The following is an 11,498-nucleotide window of genomic DNA, read 5'->3' as shown; positions in this document are numbered from 1 at the left end:
AAACCAGACACAACAACTTGTTTAACCGAGGTTACAATGCAGCAAAGCCGCAGCAAGCAATTCAAGGGTCCGTGCATCATGGCCACAAATGGCCTGAAAAGTCGCGCAGGCATCGATTTAAACACAAAATTGCTTGCACCCTTGCAACCAAACAGGCAAACACATCGACTTTCAAAAGAAAAGAAAAACAGGTGACACTCCATTCTTTTTTCCTTGGAGCAGCGTAATATCCGTATGTGTGTATCTTGGTGTCTCTGTGTTGTTCTATGTGCACACTGTATGCAGTTTGTACATTCACCAACCACGGCTTACGCTGATACGCCTCTCTTCTGCAATCTGATCATGAAACCGAGTGATCTCACCGCGCGCCATAGCCGCTCAACGGGGAGCCCTTTCAGTGTCGGGTGAGACAAGTCAGTTACTGGTTGTCCGACGCTTTCTTTGCCGCTAGGTTCACCTGAGCTGCCGCTGCCATCTTCATCTGTTGTACTGATAGCTTGAACTCTTTCCAGAGATATGTCATCGGCTGATTCCGTATCGGTGGACTGACAGTAAGCGGAATGAAGGCCCTTGTGAATCTCATCCATTCTGCCCGATTGCTCGTCTTCTCTGTCCATGTCTATCAAAACCTGCGTGTGTCCAACAACAAATAATGGCAAGTGAAAACTATATATATAACAGGATCCATTTCAAGTAACTAATCCCTCTGTAAACAGATCCTATATACCTAAATAGTTGATCCCCACAGACTCCAATTCTGTATGTATAGGTTAAATTCTACCAATTGTTAAAGAAATCATACTAACCTGTGCAGGGAAAGTCCCGAATAACGGCAGAAGACGCATTCTACAATACTGGTTGAATAAAAGAGTGATGATGATAAGAGGTACAGTGAAGCCTGCAGCTACTGGGGATTCTTTAAGGCCAAAGACACCAAGGCAGATGATCTGGGTGAGCACCAGAGAGAATATTGTTGCATTGTACGCAATTGGCCAATATAGACCGCCAGTGTCGTATCTTGTGCAATAAACATTGATGAACTGAAAATGATAAATTACCAACCCATTAGGTTATAGGAGCACAGAGGACATTCTTCCACGAATACTATGTAGTGTAAACAAAATCACGAACTAGGAAAAACGGTTTGAGTTACCCTAAAACTCAGGTTAAATAACTAAAAGATATCTAACCACAATAAAGTTATACAAGGCCAGAGAAAACAGATCAAATGGTATATCCAAGACAAAGATTGCATTTCACCTAAAATGGAGCTAGCACACGAGGATTTATCAAATTCAAATTTCGCCCATTATAAAAGAATAATTTCAGACAAAATGATCGCATACACATTCGAACATATATTTTTTACTTTATTCATTCATAATTATAGACCAAATTATGCATGAGGACTTCAAATAACAACTTCGTTTACAAACAAATTAAATGTTTTAAGTTTATATCTAGTTTCTCACCTGATTTCGGTACACAATGTAGGCAAGAAAGAAGTAGAGTAGTAAAAAGGGCAAGATCAGAGGTGCTAGCACAGAGCATGTGAAGCCCAATAGTCCAAACAACAGAACTTTTGGTAGTTCAGTGTGATACGGAAACGAGAGGATAAAATCGCTATCTTCTTTCATTCTCAGAATATATTTCCTTACAAAGTTCCAAATAAGGCCAAAGAGTTGCATAACTTCCGACGACAGACTAGCCCATCCTGAAGTCAGAACATAGGTGGTAAAGAAGGTAGCCTGAAATGGAAGTAAAAAAGAAGTCATCAATAAAATGCAGTGAGCACCTGGAGAAACTCAACCTAAAAACAAATAAATACACTGCATATACCTACTTAAATATTTATATTTTGCACCTTCATAAACAACAGAACATAAATATGTGATTCACCTGTAAAGGAATTGCCCTCGCAAGCTCCATTGGAATGTCCTTTGGTCTTGATAAGGCGTTAAGTTGGTTAATTGCAGAACCTGATAGGACGTTGACGAAGAAGACATTCCAAATGGAGAAGTATAATACTTTACAACAGGCACTTTTCTTCCTTTCACTGTGAGAAATAGGTCCCTCTAGTGTCGCAAATAGCATCATGGTCGGGGGGACAGTATATAAAAATATTTGCAAGATCACACTGGGAAGGTATCCAGTTACTAGCTGGGTCATGATTTTCCTGCAGGAGAATTAATAATCGTTAAATTTTGCTGTAATGATAAATTAAAGACTGCAATATCTCCACACTTCAGTACTCCCACCCGTCCGGTTTATAAGGCACGCGCGCATTCCTAGATCATGAATTGGACCGAAAAAATATGAACTATATGCCTCAAAACTATACCTATTAATTTGAACCACCGCCATAATTGTGATAGCTTTTTTAGAGAAAGGGAAGGCCTCATAATTGAATGTTATCTCGGATACTCAACCCTAGATTAAATCCTACTAACAAATTGAGTCATTTTGATTAACGCACATTGTATTGTCAATACAAATTAAGGGATCCTTTGCTGCAGCTGCTCCGGCTGAGTTAGACCCTGCATTTAATAATAACAAGGTGAGTTCTAAGCGTTAAGATTGCTTACCCTTTCAATAACCCTTTCAGGAAAGGGAGCCTTTGCTGCAGCTGTTCCAGCTGAGTTAGACCTTGTATAAATGTCACAGGTACAAGAAAAATGAACATAAAAACAATAGAACCAAGAAGTGTAGCTATGCGGCGAATCCAAAGCTGCTTGTACGGTAACCAAAGATTTGACCAGTACATGTCTTTAGGTTCTGGGGCCAGACTAGTGACCCATTTCATAGGATTGGATGTCTGGAGAATTTTGGATACAATTAGCGCTGCATACCGCGTTTTGAAAAATACAAAAGCAGCAGAGCATTCCTGTATTCGGTGAGCACAATTAAATTAGTAGATTAGAATAATTCAGTGAGGATAATAGTAAGCAAAGAACCAAATGATAGCTAGTTTACCTCGGCAGGTAAGTTCAAGTTTGAATTTTTCACACAAGGTTTTTCCCTTTCTTGCTCTTCAGTGGGCAACAACTGGAACGAATTTGATGACACCCCACAAAGACAACATCGATATGTCACGGATCTGCATGTCTGATCGACTGTGGTACCCTTAAAATGCTTGAACTTCCTATAAACCTTCTTCGCACCCGTCTGAAAAGTAAGGATATAAGCTATCACTACAAACAGATAGTACTATGAACATGCAATGAGGGTATTGATTCAAAGATCTGAAAAAAGTTCCCCCGTGATATACGAATGATCCTGCATCACAAAAGCATGCGTTGCATGTATAATAGTTTTGAATTACCCAACAAAAAGAAATACATGTACACTTAAAACTTGTAAGGAGCCTATTCTGAATTTCAGTTCGACATATTGTCCTGTGCAGTTGCACTACAGAGATTACGCAAAGAGCTTAGCATGAGTTTTAAGAATTCCGCCAGAGAGATGCTCTAGACAAGCCAATAGCAATATGCAAAGATGGTGCTGGTCAAACAGCTCACCGGCCTCTTGTAATCTCATTGGCAGTGCTTTATGGTAATTATAGTCCTGCTTTGCTGGTTCCATAAAGGTGGTTTGCATTGCTCTAAAAAAACTACTCCCTCCATTCCGAATTACTTGTCACAGGTATGGATGTATCTAGATGTATTTTAGTTCTAGATACATCCATTTCTGCGACGAGTAATTTGGAATGGAGGGAGTACAACGATTCTGCGTGTTGCAAAATATTATTGGTGACAAGTAGTCCTAGTGAAGAGATCACCACTACTTAAACACAGGGATGTTTAAAGCCATGTAACTACATACAGATGAGGAGGACGAAGTTGAAGCAGTGAAGTTGAAAGAAGACTTTCCATAATCTACACAAAATGATTTGAGGCTTGAGGGCATGTGTTGAAGTCATGTCAGGTCATGATAGATGCTACCAACGTATTAGTTTGCTCTTTGCTGTATAGTTGTCCTATGGTATGGACTTGCTAGTTGCTAATTGATGTTAACTGGTGCTGCCTTTATGTTGATGTTTCTTGTTATTTAAGTTCTAAATCTCCTAATATCAAGGATAGTGATAAGCAAAACCTGCTGGATGGGGCGTCGGCGATCCGTAGCTCTGCTGTTAGGACTCATGAAGCTGCCCGTGCCTCTCCAAACAATACTCTTCTTAGCATTGCAGAGGCGGAGGAAGAATATGAAGGTGGTCAGTCTGGATGAGGAGAGGACGACCGCCAGTAACTTTGGTACCTATTGAAAAAGCTCATTTGGTGCTATGTGGGATCCTGGGATGCAAGGTTGTAGTACTTTGTTTTGTGCTGGTGCTAGCGTCTGTTTTGCTAAGAACCTTGGCTGTTTGTGTTCAGGTCTTTTGGGTGGTGGCCTGGTCTGGTTAATTCCTTGTAGCTGGTTGCCTGGACTTTATTTCTTTTAGTTTTTGTTTCTTTTTCGTTTTGAAATAAAACTCTGTTCATTATGCTTATAGTGGAATCCGGCTCCCCTTGTTGGGAGGCTTATGGAAAAACAATATGAGGTATAGTTTCACGTTTTCTGCTATATGATATATTATTTTTGTTTAACGCTTAACTATCGCCATGGCACCCCTGGGCTGCCTTGACTTGCCATGAGTACAATGCTTGTGCATGTGCTCTACCAGACTACCACTGATCTACTTTTGTTTATCAGTGGCTATCAAACAGTTTTAATATTTCATTATTACGGGATAGTGCGGAGATAAGTACAACAATATTTAATCAGGAATCTCTGGCGGCAGCATTCCATTTCCACAAAAGAGAATAGAAAGTTGGTAAAGTCCACATATCAGAATCACATAACTTGATGAGATATTGCTTACCACTATCTTCTGAAGTTTACCAACTTTATAAACAACTTGATGGGATAGGTAACTCGGTGCATGGTACGTTGTAAAGAAACTCTCAACAGCGTTGTTGAATGATTCATGAGTTGACTTTGGTATCCCACGGACAAGGACAGTAAAGTGGCTACGGTTGGTCGTTGTTCGAACAAGATGAAGCAACCTCAGTCTAGCAATATGCTTGTATTCCTAAAGCAACAATGTAGGATTTTTTTTTACAAATAAGGTTCCTGAAGATTAAGGTAAACGAACATTTAAGTAATTTTGAAAGGTAAAATTACTGATGCGTACCATATATAGAAGAAAGCAAGCTACACCAGATATGATGTACAGCACGACGCAATGGACCCAGAGCCTGCAGTTATGACCAAACAAAATCCAAGAGTATAAGTTCCAAAGAAAACTGCCTAAATGATTACGTGACCAGTATATACAACAAACACAGAACTAATAACTTAGATCATAGGTAACACCGGAACAAGGTATAAATCAGCTAAACAAAAGATGAAACATATAAGATGGCATATTCAATGAACCAAGTTAGCCTCCTCATAACCAAATAAGAGAAGCTCAATTGCTCACCATATTGATTTCTCTTTCATATTTCCTATTGTAAATGTCTCCAATGATGCTGAAGGAATCCGTTCATGCTGCATATCTTGTCCAAAATAATTCAAGGGGAGAACTCCAAATAAACAAAGAATGGCAGCTAATGAGAATATGCGTATGCTGTTGAAAAAAAACATACATCAGCTAACTGAATTTGGATGTTGGAACTATGAAGTGGAAGGATATACAATAAGCAGGAGTATAGCAAAGAGGTTTCTAATATAATAATGTTTCCTTTTAGTATACGGATGTTTACATCATCTGTAAAACGAAGAAACCCACATCTACCAAGAATGGTGGCGATTAAATAATGCTTGTGGACACAGAAGTAATTAAATTGGACTAAACTGTAACAAACATCCCTCAGATTGTCCATTTGACCAGTTAAGTCTACCGGTTTCATTTTGATCTAGGAGGTGCTTAAATTTATTAAGTTTATTGTTTCTATCATCTCTACATTAAGATATCAGATCACATTCCTATTTTTCTGCAATTATACAAAGTTAATTCGATTTTCTTATTGGGTTTTCATATTAAAATGTTCTGAATTTTTCTAGTTTTAAGGAGGAAAATCATGTCACTCACATATCAATGATTAGAATGAAAGCAATATAGCTTAAAAATCAAATCGGCATGTTGCTATTTTCAAAAGTGAACCTTCTACTCGGCACAACTCAAAAGATATCTATCATAAACATCAAACAGTAAATATTGCAGAGGCAAAGAAAGCAAAAGTAAAAATGTATGCACCTAAATACTAGAACTCTATTGAAAACAACTGCATCCAACCCAGCAGTAGATAGGATCTCATCTTCCGTGCATTGCAGACTTCTCACAATCCAGCTAGGGGATGGAACAAATCTCTCCAAAATAAAAGCCCCTCGGAGCCGCTTATGCTGCTCAGCAATCCTTCTCCCAAAATAGACCTTAACATTCTGTGGCTGCTTTCTCAGAACGGAATAGAATGACAGAAAAAGTATACAGAGACCAATGTTGATTCCAGCAGAGGTCAGAAGAGCACCAACTTTCATCTCTTTCTAAACAAATATACAAGACTCAATACTCCTTATGTCATCTGAATACAAAATATTTCATAGCTCTGTTGGCGCCTGCAAGAAAAAATTGGGTTATGAAATTTCATATAACATATATATAAGATTTACAGACTTTATCTTGAATTAATTCTGCATTCACATTCTTCCAATGTGCACAAAAGAAACTAAAACATGAGTATAAAAGGGGCAGCCCCAGTGCATTAGCTCCCGCTTGCGCAGGGTCTGGGGAAGGGTCCGACCACTTTGGGTCTGTTGTATGCAGCCTTTCCCTACATTTCTGTAAGAGGCTGTTTCCAAGACTTGAACCCGTGACCTCATGGTCACAAGGCAGCAGCTTTACCACTGTGCACAAAAGAAACTAAAACATGAGTATGCACCACCTAAAAACAGTCACATGCTGGCCAATTCCATTGCATTTGGTGAAGACAAAGAAGAGTAGAACTAACAGGAAACCCTCTTGAATATTGAGCAAATACTACAGATTAATATTGAACTTTTCTGTTTTATTTTCTTGTCAAACAGATCAATTTTACAAAGACTGAAAAATCAAACCCACGTGATTGACTTAAAGCGAGCAGCCCAATATAAAAGAAGATTGGGCGATGCTAAATGAATGGTAGAAGCATCAATTGCTAAGGACATGCAAATATTCAAACAAGAGTAACAAATTTTGGAGCAAAATAACTGGCATTAGGCAGGGGAAGATTTATAGTAGAAAAAATATAGTTCAGATCCAAACTCAAATCAAGCCCAACGAATATGGCTCAGATGACAAGCATCTTTCTTTATTGGGAAAATATTAACCTGCCATGGATGGTGAACACTGAACAGTAGGGGGCACCGAAATACGAGACAAGAGTGTAGGCGTGCAAAGGCGACTGCAGGAGCCTGTAATGAGGTGGGAACAAGTGGCTGCTAGGTAGATTGGGGGGATTTCAGTGTGAAATTGAGATTTGAAATGGGTCTAGATGCGGTGGGATTTAAATTTCAAAGTATTATATATTTTCTCAAGTAGTTATCTGAATAATTATTGTGGATACAAAGAAAGCCCCTAATTATTTGTACATATGTTTATAAAAACTTTCTATCAAGGTTGAGTACCCAAGACGGAAAGAATATTGGCCAAACAAAATATGGATCCTCACCCAAAACTAGGTCTGGAAGAAAGCTTAGGTGGCCCTGCAGATTATGCCAATTAGTTAAAGTCTTAAAGCTATATAATTTGTGTATGTGCGTGCATTTAGCCCAAGCTGTGTTACTGCATTGTAACTATGCAAGCATCATCACCCTTTTCCTGCATGCATGATGCAGATCTCACCTCTATTTTCTATATATAACTGCAGGAAATGAAGTGCTTGATTAAAACAAAGCCTGCGAATATCAGATACAAGAGGTTGACTGTAGTGTAAAAGAGTGCAGAATGGAATATATATCTGACAAACTTTTAAAAAGAGAATACATATCTGAGAGATCCCATGGAGACATGAAGAATCTAAAGGATAAACAAATCTTGTCATTGTCAACGAGTCACAGTGAATTAAGCAATTGGACAGGCCCTTAAACACTTCAGAGTTCATACTGTTTGTTCAGCTTCAAAAGCCAAACAGTTCATCGACTAGAAGAGCCCATAGCATCTGCTTTACTGAACACATAGGTTGAGGCATTCCATCTGGCCGCAACGTGGCGTCCTAATATTAGAATATCACCCAAATCAAACTATTTTATCTTCTTCTTTTGACTGAACCAACCAGTTTATCACGTCTAGTTCACTCAACATGCAGATCAGGTTCAGGCACTCAATCTATCCGCAGTGTCGCAGGCTAAGATTAGAAACAGCCAATCGCCTAAGCACTTGGGTTCAGCTTCAAAAGGCCAGTTTTATTCCCCATCTTTTGACTGGACTGGAATATAACCAAGAGTTGATCAACTAGAAGAGTCCACAGCATCTGCTTTACTGAACATAACATACAGGTCAGGTTCAGGCATTCTATCGGCCGCCGCGTGGCATCCTAATAGATTATCACCCTAATCCAGGCGCACTTTCCTCTTCTTTCGACTGAAACAACCAGTTCATCGACTGGGAGGGAGACTCCATGGCGTCTATTTAACTCAACATACATACAGATTAGGTTGTCCCAGCGTCACAGCAGGCTAAGATTAGAATAGCCAAATCACCAAACCCACCAAATTAAGAAGCACCTCGCCCAATCCAAAACGCGCATCGAATCAAAATCAAACACCAGGAGTGCACTCAGACATCTCCCGCCAGATCACCATGCACAATATTACTAAGATTGGCAGACCGCGCATAGACAACTAACAAGCATAGCACCAAATCCATCTACCAGGCCCGACTCATCACGACTTTTAACCACACAAAGAGTATTACTCACCTGTCAGTCAGACACCTCCTCCAACTCGACGAGTGCCGCCGAATCCAGCAATGCAGCTTGATTCCTCCTCCAAACCCTACGTAATTAAACGCCACATGAAGAAAATGTTAACATGGGGCAAAGACAAAGTGAATCCATTGTAAGTTCAAATAGAAGGAGCAAGGTGGCTTCATTATTTATCAGTACATAACTGGAGCAGATGAAGTGCTTGATTAAAACAAAGCTGTGAATCTTAGATGCAAGAGGTTGACTGTAGTGTAAAAGAGTACAGAATGGAATATATATATCTGACAGATCCCATGGGAGACATGAATGAAGAATCTAAAGGATAAACAAATCTGGCCATTGTCAGTGAGTTAAGCAATTTCACTTGACAGCCAGAAAATTGTTTAAACACTTGGACAGGCCCTTAAATACTTCAGAGTTCATACTGTTTGTTCAGCTTCAAAAGCCAAACAGTTCATCGACTAGAAGAGCCCGTAGCATCTGCTTTACTGAACACATAGGTTGAGGCATTCCATCTGCCCGCAACGTGGCGTCCTAATATTAGAACATCACCCAAATCCAATTATTTTATCTTCTTCTTTTGACTGAACCAACCAGTTTATCATGTCTAGTTCACTCAACATACAGAACAGGTTCAGGCACTCAATCTATCCGCAGTGTCGCAAGCTAAGATTAGAAACAGCCAATCCCCTGACCACTTTGGTTCGGGTTCAGAAGGCCGGTTTCATTCTCCATCTTTTGACTGGACTGGAATATAACAAAGAGTTGATCAACTAGAAGTGTCCACAGCATCTGCTTTACTGAACATAGCATATAGGTTAGGTTCAGGCGTTCCATCGGCCAGCCGCAATTTGGCATCCTAATATTAGATTGTCACCCAAATTCAGTTGCTCTTTCTTGTCCCTTTGACTGAAATACCCAGTTCATCGACTGGGAGGGAGAGACTCCATGGCGTCTTACTTAACTCAACATACATACAGATTAGGTTGTCCCAGCGTGGCAGAAGGCTAAGATTAGAATAGCCCAATCACCTAACCCACCAAATTAAGAAACACCTCGCCCAATCCAAAACGCGCATCGAATCGAACCAAAATCAAACGCCGGGAGTGCACTCAGATCACCACACACAGTATTATTATCACTCAGATTGGCAAGCCACACACAAACAACCAACAACTAACAACCAAATCCGTCTGCTAGACTCGACCCCCGCCGCGCCCGACTTTTAACCACACGAAGAGCATTGCTCACCTGCCAGCCAGTCAGGCGCCTCCTCCGACTCGACGACTGCCGCCGAATCCAGCAATGCCGCTCGACTCCTCCTCCAGAGTCCAGACCCTGCGCCATCAAACACCAGAAGCAACAACAAAAAATTCAGAAAACGAGTACCCGCAGACACGCGCGCGGGAGAGAGGGGGGGCGAGAGATACCGGGAGCCCGGAGCCGTCGGCCGCAGTCGATCGCCGCGAGCGGCCGGTCCGACGGCGCCGCCGCCGGAATGGGGAGAAATGGGGCGGGGATTGGACGGATTGGGGTGCTGGTGGATGGGGGTGGGGATTGGAGAGCGATGGTTATACGCTAGCAGGCAGCAGTTGTTGGCGATGGTGAGAGGAGTCGGTGGACTCCGAGGTGGAAGTTTCGACGGGAAGGAATGGGTGGGTGGGGGGAGAAAAGGGAAAGCGACCCAAGCGCACGACTGTGTGGCGACTAGCGAGGAGGAGTCAAACAAGACACGGGAGAAAGATTTCTTCTGGTTCTTACCGGAAAAAGTGGTGAACAAGGTTTGGCTTCTGAGCCGTTGCTGCAGCCACGTAGGAAACTGAATATCACTGCTTTTCTTTCAGTTGGTGAAACAATATATGACTTTTCTAGGGGGAATTGAAACAACATAACTTTCTTTATGGGAGATTGAAAGAACACCATCACTGTTTCTAGGCATTTTCTAGGCATTTTGATTCGCGGGATTTTGAAGATGCGGGGATAGGATGAACGAGTTATTAGAAAAAAAATTAGCCATTTATTATCTTTGGAATTTTGAAAATGCGATGATGGAAAACCCTGATATTAAAATGCCATGCGCACATCTATGAACGTCCGCACATATTAATAAACTGACGGCCACGCGCTTTGTACATGGTTTTAGCCATACGTCGGTCGGCGGTCGGTGACCAAACTAATAATAAAGACAAACAAACCCAGCATAAGTAAAATATACATGCGGCTCACAGGATGCAAAGTGTACGTGCAGCTCCACCGATGTCTTCAGGCTTTGGCACCTCATGTCATTATCGATCTGCATCGGTAATCCGTAATCGTCCGTTTCAATCTTGACTATAACCCATTGCCCTTGTGATGTCATTTTCATAGCCTTTAAGAAACTGCAGAGAGGACAGGGTGCGGTTAGAAGTCGAAATCACGATGATTTGTGGTAATAACAATTATTTTCAGTACCAACGTTCCCTTTTTTCTTCTATTTATTTGCTTTTTTTGCAGGAATAGTTGCTTTTATATTAGTTAACATTCAGAAGGAAAAAACGACTAAAAGGTGGCTACGTG

The 11,498-nt window shown here is 40.8% G+C and overlaps 1 protein-coding gene across 3 annotated transcripts; it reads right to left on the bottom strand.

The window, feature by feature from the left end:
- On the bottom strand, window positions 1-10,613 carry LOC123087303 (CSC1-like protein RXW8). 3 transcript variants are annotated; one of them, XM_044509294.1, is made up of 14 exons: window positions 10,373-10,613; window positions 10,194-10,280; window positions 8,937-9,012; window positions 7,862-7,914; window positions 6,239-6,597; window positions 5,462-5,608; window positions 5,171-5,234; window positions 4,859-5,068; window positions 2,974-3,165; window positions 2,586-2,884; window positions 1,900-2,176; window positions 1,473-1,748; window positions 807-1,040; window positions 1-629 (listed from the first exon to the last, which is right to left on the bottom strand). In XM_044509294.1, exons 5-14 carry the CDS (start codon window positions 6,517-6,519, stop codon window positions 309-311), a joined length of 2,301 nt encoding a protein of 766 aa, XP_044365229.1. In that variant the 5' UTR covers window positions 6,520-6,597; window positions 7,862-7,914; window positions 8,937-9,012; window positions 10,194-10,280; window positions 10,373-10,613; the 3' UTR covers window positions 1-308. The 3 variants fall into 3 exon arrangements, with proteins under 3 accessions (XP_044365229.1, XP_044365228.1, XP_044365230.1); XM_044509293.1 differs by lacking the exon at window positions 7,862-7,914; XM_044509295.1 differs by lacking the exons at window positions 4,859-5,068; window positions 7,862-7,914.
- Between the last annotated feature and the right edge of the window lie 885 nt (window positions 10,614-11,498).

Source organism: Triticum aestivum, chromosome 4A (genome assembly GCF_018294505.1).
Source record: "Triticum aestivum cultivar Chinese Spring chromosome 4A, IWGSC CS RefSeq v2.1, whole genome shotgun sequence".
Classification (NCBI taxonomy): Eukaryota; Viridiplantae; Streptophyta; class Magnoliopsida; order Poales; family Poaceae; genus Triticum; species Triticum aestivum.
This window is presented reverse-complemented; position numbering and strand designations above follow the sequence as displayed.

Coding starts and splice junctions, on each gene's coding strand:
- LOC123087303 (XM_044509294.1), bottom strand. CDS start 6,519: ATGAAAGTTGGTGCTCTTCTGACCTCTGCTGGAATCAACATTGGTCTC. Junction 2,177..2,585: donor CTGAAAGGGTTATTGAAAGG/GTAAGCAATCTT, acceptor ATTCTCCTGCAG/GAAAATCATGACCCAGCTAG. Junction 1,749..1,899: donor CGAGGGCAATTCCTTTACAG/GTGAATCACATA, acceptor CTTCCATTTCAG/GCTACCTTCTTTACCACCTA.